The sequence below is a fragment of the Choloepus didactylus genome, chromosome 17 (genome assembly GCF_015220235.1).
Source record: "Choloepus didactylus isolate mChoDid1 chromosome 17, mChoDid1.pri, whole genome shotgun sequence".
Taxonomy (NCBI): domain Eukaryota; kingdom Metazoa; phylum Chordata; class Mammalia; order Pilosa; family Megalonychidae; genus Choloepus; species Choloepus didactylus.
Window position 1 is genome coordinate 75327273 of NC_051323.1, and position 25031 is coordinate 75352303.

The 25031-nt window shown below is 47.6% G+C and overlaps 1 protein-coding gene across 4 annotated transcripts in view; it reads left to right on the top strand.

Moving 5' to 3' along the window:
• The first annotated feature begins 4592 nt into the window (after window positions 1-4592).
• Window positions 4593-25031, top strand: part of LMAN2L (lectin, mannose binding 2 like) — a 32215-nt gene continuing 11776 nt past the window's right edge. For 2 of the 4 annotated variants that reach the window (XR_005212456.1, XM_037807637.1), the window contains exons 1-4: window positions 4593-4713; window positions 5817-5935; window positions 8624-8741; window positions 9512-9594. Coding sequence is in view for 3 of the 4 variants with exons in the window: in XM_037807637.1 (XP_037663565.1) it covers window positions 4602-4713; window positions 5817-5935; window positions 8624-8741; window positions 9512-9594 (432 nt within the window). In the remaining variant the exon portion in view is untranslated. Of the gene's footprint in view, window positions 4714-4810; window positions 5062-5816; window positions 5936-8623; window positions 8742-9511; window positions 9595-25031 lie in introns of those variants that run through there. The other 2 variants (XM_037807636.1, XM_037807638.1) reach the window with 2 other exon arrangements.

The following is a 25031-nucleotide window of genomic DNA, read 5'->3' on the forward strand; positions in this document are numbered from 1 at the left end:
TTTTTCTGGAAAACTGTGCATGGTTTTACATGGGACGCCCCTTCCCCCTGGGTCCCAGCCATCCTGTCGAGCCTCCTTTGACGTACACAGCCCGCGCCCCATCTCCTTCCAAGGGCATGCTCTCGAAGCCCCCTCCGTGGGTGTGCATGTGAGCGTGAGTAGAGGCCCCCGGGTCACCATCCCTCTCACCACTCCTCTTTGCAGTAGCCATTCTGCCAGAACCAGTTTGGAAAACCCCCAGAGTATTTTAAAGCCAATTGTGCCAGTTTGAATATATATTGTGCCCCCCAAACGCCATTATCTTTGATGTAATCTTGTGTGGGCACACGTTATCAGGTTTTATTAGATTTCTTTGAGTGTTTCTTTGGAATGCACCCCACCCAGCTGTGGGTGATGACTCTGGCTATTTCCATGGAGGCGTGCCCCCCCCATTTAGGGTGGGCCTTGATCAGTGCAGCCATATAAATGAGCTGACTAGAGGAAGGAACTCATTGCAGCTTTAAGTGATGTTTTGAAGAGGCGCTACAGCCAAGAGGGACACTTTGAAGAAAGCACAGGAGCTGCAGATGAGAGACAGTTTGAAAACGGCCATTGAAAGCAGACTCTTGCTCCGGAGAAGCTGAGAGAGGACAAATACCCCAAGTGTTAACTGAGAGTGACATTTTTGAGGAACTGCAGCCTAGAGAAGAACGTCCTGGGAGAAAGCCGTTTTGAAACCAGAACTTTGGAGCAGACTCCAGCCACGTGCCTTCCCAGCTAACAGAGGTTTTCCGGACACCATTGGCCATCCTCCAGTGAAGGTACCCGATTGCTGATGTGTTACCTGGACACTTTATGGCCTTAAGACTGTAACTGTGTAACCAAATAAACCCCCTTTATAAATGCCATTCCATCTCTGGTGTTTTGCATCCCAGCAGCATTAGCAAACTAGAACACTGATCTCCAAGGGTGATATTTTAAAATGTTACCTCCAAATTCAGGTGCTGTACCCTGTGTGGAATCCACTTTCTGAACTGACCACAAATGTCCTCATCTTCTAATGGAGCTAACGTCTTTTGCCCATCACCCCAAGTCACTGTCAGGTTGAAACGAGCTACTAGCTGTGAAAGAGCCGTGGTTCTGGAATCGGCTGCCTATTCTCGTGGGGAAGATGGTCAAAGCCAAATTCCCCAGTGCATCCTGAGCCCTAATGAACTAGGAGTTGGGGGTGGGCCCAGGCATCGTGTGTGCCCAAAGCCCCCCAGTCTAGCGACTGCGGCTCATGCGCAGCCAGCATTTGCAAGTCCTGCTGCAAAGCATGTGGCTGGTTAGCGTTAGGGCAACCGACCCCTTCTGAGTCTGTCTGGACAAGTGGAGGTGCAGAAGGTTGGGGCCCAGCCAGGGGTGACGGTGACTTGGGGGCTAAAGACAGACCAGCCCCCCAGGCCCTGCATGGGTTCCTGAGGAGGGAGGGTTGGTTGCACCGGCTTTGGGGGTGTCGCTGACAGGCCCCGCTTTGGGACCTGGGGGAGGGTGGGGGGTGCATCTGAAAGGAAGGGCAAGGTTTGAAGTGAAGGGCTGAAGGGCGAGGGAGGGGACAGGAGGGGCCAAGAGTCTGCCTTGGCTGTCTCCGTCCTATGGGGCGGGGGGCATTGGGCTTCAGGGTCTTCCTGAATGGAGGTATCCGTTTGACTTTGAAGACAGAAAAGTGGGGGGAATCACAGAGCCGCTGGAATGCACGGCTCACAGCGTACATGGATGGGCTCTGGAGCGGGGCAGCCCCACATGTCCTCGTGATCTATTTCAGATCGCGGGGGATGAGTCCATGAGAAAAGGGGACATGAGGCAGCAGCCAGGGTGGGACGTGAAGCCCTGACACCCCCGACAGAAGCTGCTTCTGGGCTGAGCAGAAGACGGCTGTGTTCTTTCCCTCTCCCTCCCTCCGTCTCTCTCCCCTTGACAATGTTGAACTTGATCTGCACTTCTGTGCCTGCACTCCTGGAAAGCAGCTACACCTCAAGAAATCCCTGCCTCCCTTTGCTTTCTCCGAAACATCTAAGTTCAAATGCTCTGGAACATTCTGAAATAGTACTCACTTCCACCCTTCTCCATCTTCTCTCGTGACGACCCCTTTGTCTACCGGCCTCTAGAAAACTCCAGGCCCCTTCCTTTTCTTCGATCATTTCCTCATTAATCCTCTCCCTATGGCAGTAGCCTGAATAAAATAGTCTGATTAATTGTCCGGTGCATTTTATCTTTCACATCCTTCTCCTTTATTCCCCTTTTCCTCATAGTAATGAATTTTACAGTGAGAGACCTGCTGCTGATAATTATTGAAAATCCAGCTGGCAGAAAAATACAATGGAAATAATTTTATTCAAAACAATTAGAACCTCTATGATACGCGGGATGATGGGTTAGGAGTTGGGGCCGTGGGTGGGGCCTGAGGTAGGAAATGAGTAAGGCCTGCTTCCTGAGGCCCTGGAGCACCCACGTGCTGGGAACAAGACATATAATCTGCTAACTGAGCGACGTAATTCAGAGTGACACACATTATAATAGACGTGTGTGCAGCACGATCTGAGTCAGGCTGTGAAGGGCCTTGAATGCCACACTAAGGAGTTTGCATTTTATCTTTTGGTAATTGGGAGCCACGGATGGTTTTAAGCCTGGTATGGTATGAATAGATTCACTGCAGTTCCTCATGTCTTCCCTGCTTTGTGCGGTGTGTGTAAAAGATTAATGGCTGTGGCAGCTTTAATTTTAAAATGTTGACACCCTGTCAAGCAGGCTCATATTTGTGCTTCTCTCATTAAATAAATTTATGATCAGGAAGGAAGGCGTTAACTTGGGCTGTAACTATTGGGGAGACAGAGACGCAGATCTGGTAAGTAAGAGATGTGCACAGGGTGCTTTGAGAGTCCAGAAGAGGGGTACAAACCCTACCTGAGGCCAGGGAAGTCCTCCACAAGGAAGTGGGCTGGAGGAAAGGAGAGGGAAGAGGGGATGCTGGGGCATCTGGATGGAGGAAGGGGGTCTTTGTTTCTCAGCTGTGATCACAAATACCACAAAATAGGCTAACTTTAAACAATAGGAATTTATTGCCATGGTTGCGAGGCTCGGAGAAGCCCAAACCGAGGCATCAGCTAGGCGATGCTTTCTCCCCAAAGACTGTGGGTTCTATTGCCTTCCAGCTTCTCCTCCTCCTCGTGGTCCTCTCTTACGATTCCTGAATTTCTTCTGCTTATGAAGGACTCCAGTCACCCGGATTAGACCCACCTGTTTCAGTTGGCCACACCTTGACATCAACAACCTCATCAAAAGTTCCTATTTGTAATGGGCTCACACCCACAGGAATGGGGAACGTAATTGAACCTACCACAAAGGGAGCCGTGTGCAGTAAGGGTGGAGAGGAGGGGAGTGGGCCGTAGGAGCCAAGTCGGGGGGCCTGAGCCTCCTCCCCACATTTGATGGGTGAGGGCTCCACACCGACGAGGACGATGACACAGTGCCAACTGCAAGCCAGGCACAATTCTAAGATCTTTACAGTATTAACTCATTCAACCCTGACACTAAAGAAATGGCTAGTTGGATGGTTAGGTCACCTCGGTGCTATGTGGAGGCTGGTGCCCGGAAACCAACCGGAGCACATGTTGTGGTCGAGAAGAAGAAGGGAAGGATGGAAAGGAAGGGACGGCTTGAGAAATAACTAGGGTGAAATCATCACGACCTGATTATAGGGTGGTGGTGGAATTGGTGAGGAAAAGAAGGAAAGCTGGGATGACTCCCACTTTCCTGTGTGTGGGGTCCGAGTGATGTGCCAGCAGGTAAAGGATCATTCTGTGCCATTTCTCAGAGGACTCCACGGAGTCCTCCAGGAGCCCCCACTCCCTCACTGACCCAAGGGTTACTTAGAAGTGAGTTGCTTAATGCCCTAATATTTGGGGATTTTTCAGGTACGTTCCCGTTAGTGGAATTCTACTATGATCACCCTTTGTATGCTTTCAACCCCTTAAGTTTGTTGACGTTTGCTTAATGGCCCTGATCATGGTTTTGGTCAAGACTATCTTGAAATACGTCTTCTGCTGTTGTGGAGTGGAGTGTTGACAACAGGTCAAGTCGGTTGGGGTGTGCTGTCCGGGTCTATGTACTTGGTGATTTTCCATCTACTTTGTGGATCTGTCCATCTCCCCTTTCAGTTCTCTATCTTCCTCATGGGCACTCTGCACACGCGGGAGGGCACCATGGCAGAGTACGTTAGAGGGGCTGGAAAAGACTCCTTGCCTCTTTAGATTTACTCCAGAACGCAGGGACGAAATGGGACTCACTACGTATCCCAGCAGGCCCAGGGGAGCGCGGGCAAATAAGGAACGGGCACTCGGCCACGCCCCTCCCGGAGTTGGCAGGGCAACTGGTACCCAAGCCAGCCAATGGGTGAGGAGCTCACCTGGCGAGAGGAGCCAATGGGACGCGGGGCGGGTGGAGCCACAGGCCAATGGGTTGGGCGGCGGGGCGGGGCTGCGGCGAGCGGCCCGGCGGTGGGAAAGATGGCGCCGGCTCCCGCGGCCCCTGGGTGCTGGCCGCGGCGGGGGCGGCGTTGGGGGGCTCGGGAGGGGGCCGGGATGTGGCTCCTTCTGCTCTGGCTGGGCTCTGGGCCAGGGCCGCGGCCGGCCGGGGCGGGTCAGGCGTTCGAGTACTTGAAGCGGGAGCACTCGCTGTCGAAGCCGTACCAGGGTGAGGCGCCCGGGGCGAGGTGGTGGTGCGGGGGCGCTGGAGCGGCCGGGGTCGCGGGGTCCCCGGGCCGCGGCGGGGTCGGGGGGCGCGGGGACGCCCGCCGCGCCGTTGGTCCCGGGGCCGAGGAGCGGGGGGCGGCTCCCCCGCCGTGTGCGCGCTGGAAGTTTCCAGCAGGTCGAGATGGGGCCCTGGGAGGCCTCTGGCGCCAGGCCAGGGCGTGGGGCCGGCGGTCGGGGGCGGACGGGAACGCGCGGAGGGGAGACGGCCGTGGACCTGCTAGAAAAAGAGGACGCAGAACTGGGGCAGGACTTGGCCGGAGGCGAGAAAGAAGATAAAATTCTGTTGCGGGTTAGGACGCCTGCTTTTCTCCAGTCCGGGAGCCCTGTGGATGGAAGAGGCTGGTTAGCTTTGTCCTTGTAGGGTCCATAGGCCCCTAAGCCCCGCTCTTGGATCCGAAAGTTGATATAATTAGCTAGAAAGAGGACCAAGTCGGTGCAGTTGGCTTAGCTTACACCGGTTTCCCCTGGGAGGGGCTGTGTGTCAGCAAACAAACCAGCAAACCGCTGAGAGTACCAGCGAGTACAGCTCCCACAAGGAGCAGTTTGTTTACTTAGCAGATGCATCCAGGGGCTGCCCTGGGCTGGTTGCTTCCTAGCACTGGGACGCCAAGGTCACCCAGGTCTGGCTGTTTAGGAGCTTGTAGCCTGGGGGATGGAGAATGGGGAGAAGTAGCTTCACCCTTGAAGCGTGGTTTAAGGACTGTGAGGAAACCTCAGAAGCTGGAGGAGCAGGCTCTCTCTGGTAGAGCTGGGGAGATTTTTTTTTTTCCTATTATGGTGCCAAAGTTTACTGACATATAAAATGGGAAGAATGGATCTGAGCTGCGGTTACCGTGGCATGGATAAATAAAGTGACCCTTTGGGGTCTTCATCTGAAAAGGGCATCGTGCAAGGACACAGTGGGGGTAAGGACCTGGGGTTTGTGGGTGCCAGGAGCAGAGGGAAGAAAGGTGTCTCCAGCCTTTGGGGGGACAGGGCGCATGTGGCGGCTTCCTGAAGGGCTTGGCGGGGAAGGGGACCAGCTGATGCGCTTCCTCCCCACAGGTGTGGGCACCGGCAGCTCCTCCCTGTGGAATCTGATGGGCCATGCCATGGTGATGACCCAGTACATCCGCCTCACCCCGGATATGCAAAGTAAACAGGGTGCCCTGTGGAACCGGGTGGTAAGGATCTTTCTCCCTCCTGTGTGGGTGTGTGGGTGACCCTGAAAGCCCCGTGAAGCTCGGGGATGACCGAGTGCCTTAATTTCACTGGCTCTCCACCCCAGCATTCTATTGGTATCAGGGGTCTTTATTCAGAGATTATGATGACCTTCAGAACAAAGAAATGAGGTATTTCGAGAAGTGCTCCCTATTACCCTAATTATACCAAAATACTTCATTTTAAATCTGTTTTCTGAAATGTCTTTAATTCCTGTTTACCCTTACAGTACTGCTTGTTGGGGGTTAATATCGTAACCTATATTTAGTAAGTTTGCTTTGCAAAGTTGAAGTCCACTCTTAAATATATACCAAGCTTCATTGCATTTCCCCCCTTTGTTTTTGCAGTTTTGAAAAGTCTGATTTTAAATTCCATTTTCATGTGAAAGCCGCTCTGAGCCGTTGGTCATTTTGTTTGTCCTTCTCTGGACCTTTTCTAGTTACGTTGTCTTCCTTGAAGTGTGGCAGCAAGAAGTGAACGCAGTAGTTCTGGTGTGGCTGCTCTGTGATTTTGTACACGTGTGAGATGATGTTTTCTTTTTGGTTTCCAGGGCTCTTTCTAAGTCTCTTAGGGCCACTTTACCTTTGGGGATGACCTTGGCATACTTTGTTGCTTTCTCTTGGGCTCTTCTTATAAGCTGAGGACTTCCTTTTACGTGTTTTTTCTCAGTAGCTGTAGATAAGTGAACTCCAGAAAAAAGAACTATTTCTCTTTCCTATTCATTTTACATGGATGTGAATTCTGAAGGAATAAGGAATAAGAAGTAGAGGTTTCCCCATGAGCTGTCTGCAGGTGCTGACCCCTTGAGCCGGATGGTGATGCTGCCCTCATTCTCGGACAGCGTGCGGGCTGGCGTGTGCTGGTAGAAGAGCTAGGGGCTGGCAGTTGGAAGACTCGTGTTCTAGATCCAGCTCTGTCGTAGACCCACTGGGAGTCCTGGGCGGGTTATGTAGCCGCTCTCAGTTTCCAGTTTCTCCAGCTGTCAAACAAGCATTGTACCAGTTCTACTGGCCCCCTAGGGCTGTTGAGAGAATAAAATAAGATAATAGGCATGAAAAGGCTTTGGAGAGTTAAAATTCTTCCAGAAATGTATGTTGTTGTGACATTAGACCTATTTTAAGAGTCACTGATGGAGCTCTCAGGGTTACTAAATTGTGCCGGAGGCTTGACACTTTGCTGCTGCTCTCTATATCTGCAACTCTTTTAGCAGCAATTCTGGTTTAAGATCTAGTTACCCCGCCCTTTCTCAGATTCTCTGATACCTGTATTCTGTTATCTGGCCATCAGAATGAGCCGTGGAGTTGTTTCTGAGTTCTTGAATAGGATGCATTTGTTTGAGCAGTGGTTTTCCAACTTGGTTATCAATTGGAATGGATGCCTGGGTCTCATTCCCAGGGATTTTGATTTAATTGGACTGGGGAATGGCCTGGGGGCATTGGGATTTTAAAAGCTCTCTAGGTGATTCTAACGTGCAGCAGTTTCAGAGTCACTGAAGCGTTGTGCTGCAGGCGAGGCCAAGGCAAGGTGGAGACTCCTCTTGGCTCAGCAGGGACTAATCCGGCTCTGCCCTCTTCCCAGGGCACATACCTGCCCACTGGCAGTGCGACACCTTCCTGCCACCGAGTTTCACTTTTGCCTGGAAATCTAAGTGAACAGCCAAGATGAAACCAGCAGCACCCTGATCCCTCTCATTTGGACTGTGTACTCCTAGTACTAACAGTTTAGGCAAAGTATTCCAGAAATTTAAAACAAAAACTGAAAATGATCTGGCAATATGTTGCTCAAGAGGCAGGACAATCTATTTGGACAGCCTTTGGCTGAACCCAGCTGATCTGTCTGTTCCTTCTTCCCGTCTTTCTTCACAGTGAATTACTTTAACCAGGAGCCTCCCTAAACTAAATAGCCACTCTGGTTCCTCCTTGAAAGTGTCTAGAGCACTTAACCATCCACTTGCCACTTCCATTTTTCCAAGGTTTTGATATAAAAACAGGATCCCGATTAGGACCTGCCTTTTTAACGTTTCTCACCTGAGGCCGTCGCTGTGGCCAGGACCGTGTTTTTCTCCTTAGTGTGTTTATACTTCCTGGCCGGGGGCATGAGAACTTGGGGGACTGTGACTCACACCTTCTCTTGGGAACCCTGGCTGCCCCCTCAGCTTGGCAGAGAGCCAAGTCTGCTAATTATTTCTAGAAACCCTGGCAAAATGACTTAGCGTTTCTTCTTCTTTTGTAATAGATGAGGCTTTGACCTTTACATCCAAGCTTTTTAGAGTCCTTCCAACAGAGAGGGGTGATCTTAAGTTGAAGGCGTGTGGTACAGTTGCGTTAACTTTGCTGGGTGACTGTAGGATCGCAGTAGTCCATCCTGGCAGACTGCTGTCTTTTCTGACTTTGGAGGACTGGTCTTTTTTCTTTTGGGAGATGAGGATAATTGGGAGGTTTATTCATTTTCCATAATAGTTTCTTATACAGTTGAATAGCTCGGTCCGTTTAATTTTATGATACGAACACTTAGCAAGTCTTTGAATTTATTTCTAATCCTTAGCCTAATGTTGACTGCATTTATGTTCTCTGAGTCTGTTGATTGCCGGGAGGGCTTGAGGGGTTTAGCATTTCATTCTCCTCAGTGACTCCACCGTCTCTTTCACTTAGCCGTGTTTCCTGAGAGACTGGGAGTTGCAAGTGCACTTCAAAATCCATGGACAAGGGAAGAAGAATCTGCATGGAGATGGCTTGGCGATCTGGTACACAAAGGATCGGATGCAGCCAGGTAGCGGGACCCGGGGTCGCCCTGGTGTGGGCTCTGATGGGCCTGGTCTTTTATGGCCCTCTTTTTGAGAAGAGGACTTCCCGCAGCACCTGCAGTGCCTGTGGGTGAAGACAGGCCCAGCCAGCTCTAGCATGGGGTCTAAGTCCTGATAAGCAGAGAAGTTTGACCCATCCTAGGGAGATTTCTTGCTTGTTAATTCCTTCCGGGTTTCCCTGTACAACCACTTGGCCTGTTGGCTGGGTGAAAGCATCGGCTCTCTCAAACACTGAAGGTTGGTGAGCTGATTTCTTCTGGGCATGTAGAGTGAAATATCTCAGCCCCGCTAAGTTAAGAGGAGGGTTATCAGTTTGTACTTGTTATGCCAGAGCCATTGCTTCAAGTGGGTGGCAGGCTCAACTTGATTTTACAGCAAGAAGTAGAACTTGGGAATTCAGTTCTCTCTTGGGGTTTAGTCCTCACCAGGTGTTTGTGAAGCAGAATTCTACAGGGGCACCTTAGCAACCTGTTTGGATCAGGGAGCTGCTGTGGTGCTAAACAAGGTTGCAGTGGCCTTCTCTCTCTCCCTGCCTTCACCAGCAAACAGCTGCAGATATTTACTGGTTGCTTGGTAGAGGCTGGGCACTTTGCTGGGTGCTGTTACATGTTTTCTCATCCTAAGAGGGACCTGGGAGTCATTTGAATTTCATTTTTTCCTTCATCATAGTGCTATATTGTTCCTTTACCAACTCTTGGCTTTATTTCATTGTTCATCATGTGTTCTCTCTCTCTAGGGCCTGTATTTGGAAACATGGACAAATTTGTGGGGCTGGGAGTATTTGTAGACACCTACCCCAATGAGGAGAAGCAGCAAGAGGTAATGGCGAGTGTCAGAGCTTAGGTCAACTGCACTGGCCTCACAGTCCTTTGCCTCAAAGTGTTGTTCAGGAGGGAACAAGGGGACAGAAAGTGAGGGGTTTGGTTCCATTCTCTTCATCTGTTGATCTTCAAAAGTGGATGTCTTTGTTAGTGCTTTGTCTAGCGAGAACTGTTTCTGAGCACACGGTTCCACGGGAAGAGCTGCTGTGAATGGGGGTCTTTTCTTTCCTGTAACACGCATCTCCTGCATGCATTAGGTAGACCCTGAAACCGAGCAGAATCTGCTTGGCTGTTGGATGATTTGTCTCCCAGGCCAGCACCAGAGCAAGCTGAATTTATGTAACTCAGCTCCCCTGAGTTCTAAAGCATGCTGCACTCTCTTCTGCAGCTTGCTCACCCTTCCCAGTATCCTTTTCTTGCTCTTCTCAGATCTGAACAGCAGTTCTCTCCCGTGGGAAAGACTGAAAGGGAAATTGATGAAATCTCAGCAGTTTGTTGGAACCCAGCATCCAGCTGTTTGCAGAGGCCTCTTGCTTCTTGTTAGCTGACACTGAGCGTTCTTTAGTACATTCTTATACTGATGACAGGTTTGTACTCTCTCTGTCCCATGGCACCACCATCAGGTGGTGGGAAAGTGATTACGACAGCTTGTTGCTGGGTTTCCTATAGCCATATACTGTTCAGCAAAGAAGGCAGGCCTAGGAATGGAGGAAGAACTCACTTCATTCTTCTCCAGAAGTTTATTATGAAAAACTTCAAAGTTGTAAAGAAATTGGAAGAACAGTAGAATGATCTTCATGTATGCGACACCCAGATTCAACGATTGTTAACGTTTTCCCACAGAGCTCACCCTAGAGGAGGTGGAAAGTGAGAACTGAGGAGAACAAACCTTTGTTTGCTGTGGTCAGTTGCAGGGTTGCTTCTCTGTGTTCCTTCTGGGCTGTTCTTTTATTCCACATACATTAAGCAGTCTCTGGGTGCCAGCCCCTGGGAATTGATGAGCGAGACCAGCATGGCCCTTGCCCTCGGTAGCACTGACGTGTGAGAATGCCGACGGGTGGAACTCTGGGTGCTAGGAGAGGACACGGCAGGAGCATCTAACCCAGAATGGGCGGCGGCGGTGGTGGCTGGGGAAGGCTTCCTCCGGGTCTGCCGGAGAAGGAACTGTGTCCATGCAGAGGGAAGAGCTTGTGTTCAGGGGCTAAGATGAGAGAGTGGGCTGTGAGTGTGAGGAATCTAGGGAAATCAGGGCTCCGGGGGCCGTGGGTCATGTTGCTTTGGCGTTAGCACTGCTCCTTCCTGCCCCCGTTAGCTGGCCACTGAGACTGAGTGGCATCTCCGGGGTGGCTGCTGGTTTGGCTGTTAAAACCAGCACCAGAAGAGTCTGAATGATGTGACTCGTCCTCACTGAGCGCACCGTGGGGCTGGGCCCTGAAGGGCCTCTTCCCTGCCTAGGGGTGTGGACTTTATTCCACAGCGGTCAGTGCATGGGGGGGTGACATGAGCACCTTTGCAGTCGTGCTGTGGAATGGTGGCCGTCAGAACTGCATCCGAATGCGAGGCAAGGGCATCAGGGCATAGCTAGGACCTGGGACCAGCTCCTGGGACCAGAAATTGTTCAAACTCTATTAGCTTCCATTTCACCTTCATTTGTAATCCTGATCTGGGAAGGCAGATCTGATGGGTTTATTTTTTAAAATGAGTAGATGTTAATCAAAAAAGTTAGTTTCAAATGGTAAAAATGGGGGCTTCTCTTCTGGTTAGCTGTTGTGGTTCTCGACCCCAGCTGCACGTTGGATTACCTGGAGCGCTTTTAAAAACGTCCACGTCCGGCCCTGACCTCAGAGCTCTGATTCAGTTGGCCTGAGGCTCAGTCCGTGCAGTCTACCTGTGTGGCCAGGGTTGGGAGCCCCGGGGCCAAGCTCAGGCCTGGTTTCCTTATAAAACAAATAAGACCATGTTCTGTGTATTAGGGGGCTACCGATGCCAGAGACTTGACATATGTTGTCTTGCCGCCTGTCCCGTGAGTGAAGCAGAGATGTAGAGAAGTTAAGGTCTTGTTCAAGGTAACAGCTGACATAAGGCAGAGCCAGACTTTAAACACAGAGCCACCTGCTCCCTTCCATCCATGTTTCCTACTGCCAGGTTGATTTCTTCCTTGGGAATGGAGACATTTATGATTTTCATTTGGTCTCCTGTTCAGTTTCACTCCTTAGCACTTACACTCAGTTCAAGGGATGCAGGAAGTATACTTCGTTCTAAATCCCAAGAATCTGAAACGAGAAGGTAAAATCAATTGATATGTTTTGTCTGTGGCCTGGTTTACTTTGATATCATACATTGATATATAAAAAGGGACACTGCTCTGGGCACTTATTATCTATTTATTTATGTTTTGGCTAGGGTTCAATCTTTGCTTACCTTTTTTAGAAAAGAGTTTTACTGTGGTAACATATATACAACATAACATTTCGCATTTTCACTACTTTCAGGTATACAGTTCACTGGAGTTAATCATATCCACAGTGTTGTGCTACCATCTCCATCGTCCATTACCAAAACTTTTCCACCACACCACACAGAAACTCTGTACTTAGTAAGCATTAACTCCCCATTCCCCACCTCTAGCCCCACCCCTGCCAACCTGTAATCTTTCTGATTCTATGAATTTACGTATTCTAATTTTTTTCATATCTGTGAGATCACATAACGTGTTCTTTTGTGTCTGGCTTATTTGAGTCAACATGAACTTCATCCCTTTTTTTGACTGAATGATGATATTCCATTGTACGTACCACATTTTGTTTATCCAGTCATCCACTGATTGGGTTTGGTCTAAGCACTTTTACATATATTATTTGTTTCTCATAACAACCCAATAAAATAGGTATTGTTACTATCCCTACTTTAAGGTAAGAAAACTGAGGTGCAGAAAGTTTAGAAAAAACTTGTCAGTGTCACACAGATAGCAGGTCTGACTCAAGAGAGTGCAGTCTCATTTTGTTTTGTTATTTTGAGCACATAAGATAGTGATAAATACTGTATCTTTGAAAACTTGCAAATGAAAGTGTTGTGTGTATAGAAGATGTGCTGGACAATGAGGACAGGTTAAAATTAGGAATAGAAGGGAACTTCCTCAACCTGAGAAAGGACAGCCGTGACAAACCACAGTCAGTATCATATGTAAAGGGAGAAGACTGGATGCTTTCCCCTAAGATCAGGAAAAGACAAGGATGTCAGCTCTCGCCGCCTCTATTTAACATTGTGACGGAGGTTCTAGCAAGGCAGCCAGGCCAGCAAATGAAATAGAAGACGTCCATATTGGAAAGGAAGAAGTAAAACTATTTGAGTTTGCAAGTGACATGATCTTAGATGTAGAAAATCGTAGAGAATCGACAAAAGAACGATTAGAATTAATAGGCCAGTTCAGCAAAGTTGCAGGATACAGGATCATTAGACAAAAGGAAGTGCATTTCTGTTCACTTGCAGTGAACAATCTGCAAATGAAATTAAGAAAGCAATTCCATTTGCACTATCAAAAATAATAAAATATTTAGAAATTAACAAAATAAATACAAAACTTATGCTATGAAAACTGTAAAACGTTGAAAGAAATTAATTATATCTGAATAAATTGCAAGACACCCCATGTTCATGGACTTAACATTGTCTTAGTGTTAAGATGGGAACATTAAATCTATGGATTTTGTGCAGTTGCTATCTGTCAGTAGCTTAGCTGGCTTCTTTGCAGAAAGGAGCAAGCTGATCATAAATTCATGTGGAAATTAAGGGACTCAGAATAACCAGAAAATATTGAAAAAGAACAAAGATGGAGGACTCACGCTTTCTGATTTCAATAGTTACTATAAAGTTTCTGTAATCAAGACAGGGTGGTATTGGCATAAAGATAGATGTGTAGAGCAATGGAATAGAATTGAGAGTCTAGAAACCCTTATGTTTATGGTCAGTTAATTTTTGACAAGAGTGCCAAGACAATTCAATAGGGGAAAGAATAGTGTTATCAACACATGGTATGTGGCCAGTTAGATATCAGTATGCCAAAAAACCTTACACCACACAAAAATGAACTCAAAACGGATCAAAGACCTAAATGCAAGAGTTAAAACTATAAAACCCATAGAAGAAGACATAGGTGTAGTTCCTTGTGATCCTGGATTAGGCACAAGTAACAATGGGAAATTAGATAAATTGGACATCATTAAAATTAAACTTCACATTTTACTTCAAAGGACACAATCAAAAAGTGAAGACAACCCACAGAATGGGAAAAAAATTTGCAAATTATATATCTTGTTAAGGGTCTTATATCTAGAGTATATAAAGATCTATTACAACTCACTACAAAGGCAACCCAATTAAAAAATGGGCAAAGAGTTCAAATAGATAGTTCTCCAAAGAAGATAGATGCATGTTTGATAAGCGCACATGAGATGTTGCTCAACATCATTGGCCATAGGGAAATGCAAATCAAAACCACAATGAGCTACCGCTTCACACCCGCTTAGACGGCAGAGACATGGAGAAATTGGAACCTTCAAACAATGCTGGTGAGGATGTAAAATGGTGCCACTGCTGGAAAACATTCTGGCAATTCTTCCCGTGGTTCCAGAGTTAGCATGTGGTCCAGCAATTACACTCCTAGGTAAATACCCAAGAGAAATAACGTCCACACAAAAACTTGTACATCGGTGTTCACAGCAGCGTTTTTCATTATCGCCCTAAAGTCAGACGTCTGTCTGCTGATGGGTGGATAAGCAAATGTGTGCTATCCATATGCTGGGATGTTACTCAGCAGTAAAAAGGAATGAAATACTAATACTGCTACCATACGGACGAATGTTAAAAACATTATGCTGGGTTCAAGAAGCCAGACACAAGGCCACATGTCATCTGAGTCCACGTGCATGAAATATCCAGAACAGGCAGGTTAATTGGACAAAACATTGGTTAATGATTGTTTAGGGCTGGAGGAAGGGGGGCGGGCTGGAGAGGAACTGAATGAGCGCAGGGTTTCTCTTGAAGTGATGGAAATGTTCTGAAATTGGTTGTGGTTAATGTTGGCATAACTGTGAATATATCAAAAACCATTGAACTGTATACTTTAAATGGGTGAATTGTGTGGTATGGGAATTATGTTATAATAAAACTACTATAAAAATGATAATTAATATTTGACCTGGTGACTTTTTCTTGCCACTATGTAGTCATCAGCTGATGGTCGTCAGTTTCTCACACAGACCCGGATGTTAGTGAAAAGTTGCCAGGAACTCAGTAGCAGTATTAGAGCATGAATGTTTTCGTTCAGTTGAAATCAGAGTGGAACTGGTGTAAGGACAGGCGTGGAGCTGAGTGGAATGGAGATGGGAGTCCAGTAAGGAGCGCTCACAGTTACAGTCTTGACTTCTGGGGAGAGTCTCCCTGGAGCGAGCGCCCCGAGGCCTCACCCGCAGCCTGCCTCTCCTGGGAGCCAGTGGCTCCCCCAGGCAGGTGGGATGGTGGAGGGAGGGGCAGCTCTGTTCTGCACGGCCCGCCAGCTGGGAAGGTGTTTGAGGTGCTCCGTAGTTTCGTGGGTTTTTTTTTTTAATTGTGGAATATATATATATACGTGAAAGTGATAACTTGCAAAGTGTGATTTAACAAGGAGTTATATAGGAAATTTCCAAGAATGTTATGGGTTACAGTACCATGGTCAGTTATTTCTTCATTGTGAAATATAACTTATATACAGAAAGATAACTTTCAAAATACAATTTAACAAGTAGTTACAGAGCAAATTTCAAAGAATGTTATGAATTACAGTTCCACCATTTCAGTTCTTTCCTTCTAGCTACTCCAATACCCTAGCAACTAAGAGAAAAATATATATATAAAGATTCAGTATTTGTAATCCTTTGTTAAATTCCACCTTGTCTGTTGCTACCCCTTCCTCTAGTTTAATCACTTTCACAATCTTCAGGGATGTCTAGGCAGTGACCACCCTAACCTGTTCATGTAGAAAAGAGGTGTCAGCATTATGGGAAAGGGGCACACATCTGGTTCATGTTTTTGAAGAGGCTGTTGCCTCTGGGTTTGAGGACTTAGCCGGCACAGGAGCTCTCTGGATCCTGCAGTTTTTTAAGATGATGGTGGTTTTTCCTCCTTCAAAATGGGAAGAAAACTGACGACACTTTGCCGTCCAGTTTAACCACATGTTCCCACAAGTCTTCACTGCAGTGAAGGCGCTGCCCCTTCCTGGCCTCTTTCCCGTTGGCCGAGAGAATCCCTCCGGGGATGAGAGGAGCTCCACGACCTCTTAGATTCTCTTACTATCGTCCCACTTGGATGTGACTTAGGTTTGTTGTTTTTCGGGCCTAGGCTGAGCCGTGTGGCCATGACATGGGTGGTTGTTTTTTCCACAGGCCTAGCTGGGAACAGTGTTTTCCAGGAGAGCGTCCTTAGGAAGCCAGGTGTGGGAGGTTGGTAAGCTCTCTAGATATGATGAGGCGTGGAGGCTGAGCTTCCCTGGGAGAACTAGTTATTATTATTTTTTTTTCCTGTTTTTTTTTTTTTATTAAATTCAGTTTTATTGAAATACATTCACACACCATACAGTCATCCATGGTATACAATCCACTGTCCGCAGTATGATAACATAGTTATGCGTTCATCACCACAATCTATCTCTGAACATTTTCCTTACATCAAAAAGAACCAGAACAAGAATAAAAAATAAAAATGAAAAAAGAACACCCAAATCATCCCCCCATCCCACCCCATTTGTCCTTTAGTTTTTATCCCCATTTTTCTACTCATCCATATACTAGATAAAGGGGGTGTGATCCACAAGGTCTTCACAATCACACTGTCACCCCTTGTAATCTACATTATTATATAATTGTCTTCAGGAGTCCAGACTGCTGGGCTGGAGTTTGGTAGTTTCAGGTATTTCCTTCTAGCTATTCCAATACATTAAAATCTAAGACGTGTTATCTATATAGTGCATAAGAATATCCACCAGAGTGACCTCTCGACTCCATTTGGAATCTCTCAGCCACTGAAACTATTTTGTCTCATTTTGCATCCCCCTTTTGGTCAAGAAGATACTCTCAGTCCCACGATGCCGGGTCCACATTCATCCCCGGGAGTCATACTCTGCATTGCCAGGGATATTTACACCCCTGGGAGTCAGGTCCCACGTAGGGGGGAGGGCAGTAAGTTCACCTGTCAAGGTGGCTCAGTTAGAGAGAGAGAGGGCCACATCTGAGCAACAAAGAGGTACTCATGGGGAGACTCTTAGGCACCATTACGTGCAAGTTTAGACTCTCCTTTGCAGTAACGAGCTTCATAAGGGCAAGTCCCATGATCGAGGGCTCAGCACATCCTACCGCCTGTCCCAGTGTTTGTGACAACATCAACACCAGTCCAGGTGAGGATGTCCAACACATCCGCACCTTCCCCCAGATCCTTGGGGCTGGGGAGGGGGAGGCTGTAAATATATTTTTTATTATCTGCCCAAATTACTCTGGGATGTGTCACTATTTCACTCCAGCCTATACTAACCTACCGTATCTCACTTCCTATTCAAAGTTCCATGCAGTTGTGGTGTTTGAACAAATCGACTGTAGAGTTGTGCCGTTTAAAAAATTTAGATCCTGTACCAAATAGATACCTCTTCCCTTGGTCTCATATGGAAGTTGAAGTTTTAAAACACAATCAGTTTCAACCTTTACCCTTTGGCCTGGCTTGCCCTGGTCTTAACCAGACCTGCTTCATTCATATCACTAATTGAAGTCTGGGCTCTTTTTCAGCTTTTTTTTTTTTTTTTTTTTTTAACAGTGGCTGTATGCACTAATACTGACATTCATACCTGCGGAGCTCTAGCTCTGAGTTTCAGGTGTCTCAGAGATACACATTGAGAACTAGTTTTTGAAGTATGTCTTGAATGAAGGCAAAGAGAAGGTCATGTTTCTCCTCTGAGGCATTGAAAGAGGGAAGAGGAGGGAGGAAGCAAGAGCAGATGCTGCAGAGTACACTTAGCTCTCGGTTAGTTCCTTACGTTTTTTTGTGGTCATGACCTTTCTGAGAATCTGACTGAATGGTGGACCCATGGGAAGATGCTTGTGTATATGGAATTTGAGGAGGTCCACGGACTCCCCATTCTGTGGACTTGGGAGCACTTCTCAGTAAATGGAAGCGCTCACACACCATCGGGATGACGCAGCAGGGTGAGGAGGCGTGGCTCGGGGCTGCATTCTGAACCTGGGCACCTGTGATCTGGCCGGGTGGCTTGGAGTGGTGTTTGGGACGTACTTTAGATTTACATTTCCTGATTCTGTAGCACTCTTTCTTGAAATTCTCAGATTATGTGTTTGGTTTTGTTTAGTTCTCAAAACTAAGATGAATGGGATTAAAATCATTCTTTGGATTTCTTAAAAAGAGATGTATCCTGATAATGTTCCAGCCTCCAGGCAGTCAGCTTCCTAGAGGTGGCTCCTCCCTGTGCTCAGGCGAGCTCCGAGGCTTGGGCATGCGCGGGCCACAGGTGAGGAGCTCTGAGGCTTGAACATGCGTGGAGCACAGGTGAGGAGCTCTGAGGCTTGGACATGCGTGGAGCACAGGTGAGGGGCGCTGAGGCTTGGACATGCGTGGAGCACAGGTGAGGAGCTCTGAGGCTTGGACATGCGTGGAGCACAGGTGAGGAGCTCTGAGGCTTGGACATGCGTGGAGCACAGGTGAGGGGCACTGAGGCTTGGACACGCACAGGGCTCAGTTGAGCGCTGAGGCTTGGACATGCGTGGCACACGGGTGAGGAGCTCTGAGGCTTGGACATGCGTGGCGCACAGGTGAGGAGCTCTGAGGCTTGGACATGCACGGGCCACAGGTGAGGAGCTCTGAGGCTTGGAAACGTGTGGAGCACAGTGATAGTTTTGAGGCTTCTTGGAGAGGGGCCTTCTTAGGCTGCCAGGTAGGATGGCAAGAACCTTGCCAGTCTAGTTACCAGCCTCATTAGGATGGGTGTTGCTGAGTTAACCAGTCCCCTCTTCATCCAGATGCCTGCTCAAAAAAAGATTCGCCGGACAGAGATTACTGTAGGAGCAGGCGACTTGTAAAGTTTTCACAATCTGCAGAGTCACATGGAAGTGGCAGTGAGTGTGCCCCCGCGGGTGATGCGCTCACAGAGGTGTGGGGGAGGGCTGGGGGAGGGGCATGTGTTTTTGTAATTCTTATTTTTATATAAAGGCTATTATCCTGCTCATTACAGAAAAATCAGAAAAGGCTGAAACAAAAACAAAAGTATGCAGACATCTTTTTAAAAACAAAAACATTTTGAACATACCATTTCTTAAACCTTTTTTAAACTTTAGAAATTTTCAGACAAAACCAATTGAAAGAGTAAGATGAATACTTGATTTAGATTACTTTAATATTTAATTTTGTATTTTGATATAGTTTGAGACTTAGAGAAGAGTTACAATAATACTACAAAGAATTCCAGGATGCTCGTCCCCCAGATTCCCCAGAATGTTGACGTTTCACTATGTTTGCTTAGCCCTTTTCTTTCACTGTCTTTGCGTGTGTGTGTGTTTTCATGCATGTGTGCATATTTTTTTCTAAACTGAGAGTAAATTGCCTCCATGATACCCCCTTACTCCTAAATATTTCAGTGTGTTTTTCCTGAAAACGAGGAGCTCTCTTACAGAGCCATAGCACAGTGATCTAAATAGGGACTGACTTCATATTCTCTAATCCAGAGGCCTCATTCAGCTCTCGCCAACCACCCCGTGATGTCCTTCACAGTGAAAGAAAATCCCACGCCCTTCGCTGCATTCATTGGGCATGTCTCTCCTTGTCTTCCCTCGGGAGCCATTCTTCAGTATTTCTTTGTGTTTGTGGATACGTATTGTTTAGGGACCTGGTTTTTTGTTTTTAATCCTAACACTACATACTAAACATTTTTTTTTTTCTTTTTATTAGTTACAGTCTCTAGTTTATGCTGATTGCATCCCTCCCCCAATGCCTCCCCATTTTTAACACCTTGCAAGGTTGACATTTGCTTGTTCTCCCTTGTAAAAGAACATATTTGTACATTTTATCGCAATTGTTGAATACTCTAGATTTCACCAAGTTACACAGTCCCAGTCTTTATCTTTCCTCCTTTCTTGTGGTGTCTCACATGCTCCCCACCTTCCTCTCTCAACCGTATTCATAGTTACCTTTGTTCAGTGTTCTTACATTGTTGTGCTACCATCTCCCAAAATTGTGTTCCAAACCACGCACTCCTGTCTTCTATCACCCTTCAGTGCTCCCTTTAGTATTTCCTGTAGGGCAGGTGTCTTGTTCACAAAGTCTCTCATTGTCTGTTTGTCAGAAAATATTTTGAGCTCTCCCTCGTATTTGAAGGACAGCTTTGCTGGATATAGGATTCTTGGTTGGTGGTTTTTCTCTTTCAGTATCTTAAATATATCACACCACTTCCTTCTTGCCTCCATGGTTTCTGCTGAGAGATCCGCACATAGTCTTATTAAGCTTCCTTTGTATGTAATGGATTGCTTTTCTCTTGCTGCTTTTGGGATTCTCTCTTTGTCTTTGACATTTGATAATCTGATTATTAAGTGTCTTGGCGTAGGCCTATTCATATCTCTTCTGTTTGGAGTACGCTGCACTTCTTGGATCTGTAATTTTACGTCTTTCATAAGAGATGGGAAATTTTCATTAATTATTTCCTCTGTTATTGCTTCTGCCCCTTTTCCCTTCTCTTCTCCTTCTGGGACACCAATGATACGTACATTATTGTACTTTGTTTCATCCTTGAGTTCCCGGAGACGTTGCTCATATTTTTTCATTCTTTTCTCCATCTGCTCCTTTGCATGTAGACTTTCAGATGTTTTGTTCTCCAGTTCCTGAGTGTTTTCTTCTGCCTCTTGAGATCTGCTGTTGTGTGTTTCCATTGTATCTTTCATCTCTTGTGTTGTGCCTTTCATTTCCATAGATTCTACTAGTAGTTTTTTTGAACTTTTGATTTCTGCCATATTTATGCCCAGTGTTTCCTTTACAGCCTCTATCTCTTTTGCAATATCTTCTCTAAACTTTTTGAATTGATTTAGCATTAGTTGTTTAAATTCCTGTATCTCAGTTGAAGTGTACGTTTGTTCCTTTGACTGGGCCATAACTTTGTTTTTCTTAGTGTAGGCTGTAATTTTCTGTTGTCTAGGCATGGTTTCCTTGGTTATCCAAATCAGGTTTTCCCAGACCAGAACAGGCTCAGGTCCCAGAGGGAAGAAATATTCAGTATCTGGTTTCCCTGCAGGTGTGTCTTAGAAAATTGCTCCACCCTTTGATGCCTCAGGTCACTGTGCTTTTCTGCCCAGCAGGTGACGCCTGTTAGCCTATAATTCTTGACTGGTGTGAGGAGGTATGGCGTGTTCCCCCAGGCTCTGGGGTCTGGTTCTGAATGGAAAGGGCCCCACCCCTTTCCTCCTAGAGAAGACAGACCCCTCAGGTGGAGGTCATTAGCATTTCAGTGGTCTCACTCTCTGCTTGTGTCTCCACCCTTCCCCGAGTCACAGCCCTGGAAACTGAATATGACTGGGGCTTTCTCCACTGAGCCGAAAAAGAAACAGATAGTCCCCTTCAGACCCAGTCCAAGGCGACCCTCCGGCTCTCCAAGGTCAGTCGTCACCCAAAGCCTCTGTCTGTTTTTTGGGGCTGCGTACCTGTAGTGAGCAGTTCACACTCGCTACTTAAAACCCCAGTTGGAGCTCAGCTGAGCTGTATTCGCTTGCTGGGAGAGAGCTTCTCTCTGGCACCACGAGGCTCTGCAGCTCGGGCTATGGGGGAGGGGGTCTCCTGACTTGGATCCGCAGGTTTTACTTACAGATTTTATGCTGTGTTCGCGGGCATTCCTCCCAATTCAGGTTGGTGTATGACGAGTGGATGGTCTCGTTTGTCCCCCCGCAGTTATTCTGGATTATTTACTAGTTGTTTCTGGTTTTTTCAGTTGTTCCAGGGGGACTACTTAGCTTCTACTCCTCTCTATGCCGCCATCTTGTAAATTCCATACTAAACATTCTTCCATACTGATGGATACTGCGAGTGCGGTGGCTTAGTGATTGAGTGGGGGCTCTGGGGCCGACACCTGGGTCCCCGTGCCGCTGCACTGGTAAATGCCTGTGTTAGCCTTGGGGCAGGGGCGCCTCCCAGGGTGGGCGTCCATCGCAGAGGCCGTGCTGCCCCGAGCCAGCGAGCGGTCCCTCAAGGCTCTGGTTCTCCACCTCATGGGTGACGGTCCCAAGGCACGTGCCGCACACATCTTGGCAGCCGCTGTCATCGCACTGTTCTCTCCCACCCTCCTCTTCCGGGTTCCAGAGAGCAAACTTGACCTGCTCTCTCGACTGTGTTGGGGTTCGGTGGGAGAGCACTTCTGAAGACCGGCTTCCGGGTGCTGACCCACGAGCCCGCACTGGTTGGTAAGAGTGTCCACTGGTCCAAGAACAGAACAGGGAAATGACTCAAAAAATTAATGCTGAATATATTCTGTCACTTTTTTATGAAGTTACATAGTTCTCCCTCTCCTTCTGCGTTTGTGTTAAAATGTCCTTTAATAAGATGACGTTTGTTATGGGTGGTAATTTTGTCATTGTTGTATTTTAATGTGTTTAGGGGAAAAGAAGGCAATCCTATTAATCCCCAAAATATTTCTGAAGTTTTACTTACTGGTCCGTGGTAGCCCATGGTCTGGGAATCCCTGCTTGGGAAGCTGTGTGTTTGGCATCATGCTTATAGCTGAGTACCTGTGAGCAGTATTTGTGTCTAGAAATTCGTTAATCTAGGCAGCTGTTAGTGAGCATTTCTTGGCTCCCTCCTGGCTGCCCCTGTCCTAACTGCCTGTCTCTCCATTCACCTTCGTGATTAACCCTGGCCACAGGTGAGGAAGGGGAAGCTCGGGGAGGTGAGGTGACCCCCCAGGGTCGTACGACCGTGAACAGCAGTTAGAATTGAGGTCTCCCTGACCACAGAAGCTGGGCATGTGCTTTCTTTTCTAGCCAGTGGTTCTCACTCCGTGTGCTTTGGACCAGTGGAAGTTCGGCATAGGATCCATAAATCGACAGGCCCAGGTTTTCTTTCCAGTCGAGGGCCAAGGGTGCAATTACTATGTAGAGTGTCTTTTGTTTTTTTCCCAAAGTGGCCTTGAAAACATTTGTCCACTCCACGGACAACAATCATTTGCACAATAGGCACAATTGACTCCTAAATTAGGAACAAAGCTACCATCTTGCCTGAGTGAGTGTGATTTTCTGCCTTTCTTTCCAGCTATAGGCTGCTTTCCAGAGAAACAGAATTTGTTTCTGTGTGAAATTAGTAGTTACCCAAGAAACTCTTCAAGAATTTTTGATGAGGCATAAAAAAATAGATGTCATTGAAAGACTTACTACTAACGTGAGGGGAAAACTGGGAGGCCAGGTCACGAGTGGCTGAGGTAGAGGAGTTCAGCGACCGAGCGGTGCGGCTGGGTGCTGCCCAGCACCGTGCTCCCAGAACTTGGCTGCGGATCAGTCATCTGGGGCTTTCTAAAAATACGTAGTCCTGCGTCCCTTCCTGGACCTGCTGAGCAGGAGCCCTTGGCTGAGGGGCCTCCGCCGCGTGCAGTTGAAAAGCTCTCCCAGAGCAGCCGAGGTCCGGCCTCCTGGCAGCCGGGCTGTTGCACCTGGATGCCACGCAGTTCGGTGAGCAAAGGGCACCGTAGGGAAGGGTGGCTGTCCCAGGTACTCTTCACAGTTGCCCCTTGAACTTCTGATCATGGGTATTGAGTGACAAATGAAGCAAGCCTTGGGTCATCAGCACTCCCTGTGCTCTTTTTTTTTTTCAATTGAGGTAACATAAGCACCACAACATTTCTCATTTTAACCACTTAGAAGAACACAGTTCAGTAGTGTTGGCTGCATTCCCAGTGTTGTGCTACTGTCACCAACGTCTGTTACCAAAACGTTTCTTTCACCACAGATAGAGACTCTGTACCAGTTCAGCCTTGACCCCGTCCCCATCCCCATTCCTGTCCCTCATAACCTGGAATCTTTTCTGTCTCCATGAATTTCCATGCTCTGGTTATTTCATATCAGTGAGATCTTACTGTATGTGTCCTTTTATGTCTGGCTTGTTTCACTCAACGTCATGTCATCAAGGTTGATCCGTGTTGTCACACGTTCCCAGGCCATTGTCAGTCTTTTCTTTCCCTTCACTGTTCATTGAAGTTATTTTTCTGGTCAGAAGCCCGTCTCTGTAATCTGCTTGATAATATGCAATTCCTTATTCTACATGCAAGTTTAGACGTGTCAAAGAAATGATAAAACGGGTTTGTGTAATTGAATCATCCACCGATTCGCTTCCTCCCTTTCCACAGTCCTGTGCATGGTCCGCCAGCGGCACTGGGGACAGCTGGGGCCACCACCCTCCTCGCTGGGGCCTCCTGGGCCCGCTGGGAGCTGCCCCCCACCTGCCTCTGTGGCCTCGCTCACCTGAGCCGCCTCCTCACTAGCCACTTCACACACCTGTCTCCTAGCTCCGTGACTCGTCCACCCTGTGCTTGTGCCCCACATCTTCCTACCCGGGGCTCAGCTCTGCTGTGGCCTCCTCAGGAGCTGCTCCCTCTGCTGTCTCATTGTCCTGCCTCTTATCATCATAGCGTCTAGCGCTGTGGGAAATCATTCCATTCACTTGTTTGTCGTTTGTCCCTTCCGCTAGAATGTCTGCTCCACAGAGACAGATGCTTTATCTGTCTTGTTCCTTCCTAATCCTGAATCCTCAGCATCTAGAATCGTTACTGGCTTTTAATAGGGGTCTCCAAGTATTGGGAAGGCTTAGGGCTCTACACCCTTGCCCACCCTTCCATGAGCCAGGGCTGAGCTTAGCTTGAATCGGTTTCTCTTGTTGCTAGTAGTTTAGAGCTGTAGCAAGTTTTCTGGAGCAAAACCAAATACCCTCTGAATCCTGCCATGGTGCAACTCTGGCACAAGCAATAGTCATTTGGAAGTACCTGCCCATTAGGCTAAAGACCCCTTTGGATTGGAGTTAATTTTCCATCTCCCAAATGGTGAGGTGTTTGGTCTTCTAGGCCGGAGGTGTGCCCTGAGATCCTGGGCGGAGGAGGGCATCTTATGTGAAGGGTGTAGCCCTGTTCCTCCTTCCCTTCTCTGCCTCTACCGTGGAGCTACTGCCGTCTGGACAGACAGACTCGGGACCTGGTCTTCCAGAGAGACAGCAGGGCCTGCCTGGACAGTGTCCTGGCTCCACAAGCTCCAGGACCCTCCGTGGGCTAGAGGGGTCTTGAGAATCTGGTGACGGCAACAGAGCCTCTCAGAAAAACATAGAAGCTCCAGTGCGCGTGGTTTGGCATATGATTTTGGAGAGCTCGGGCCTGCTGAGTGCCCTCCTGGGCCC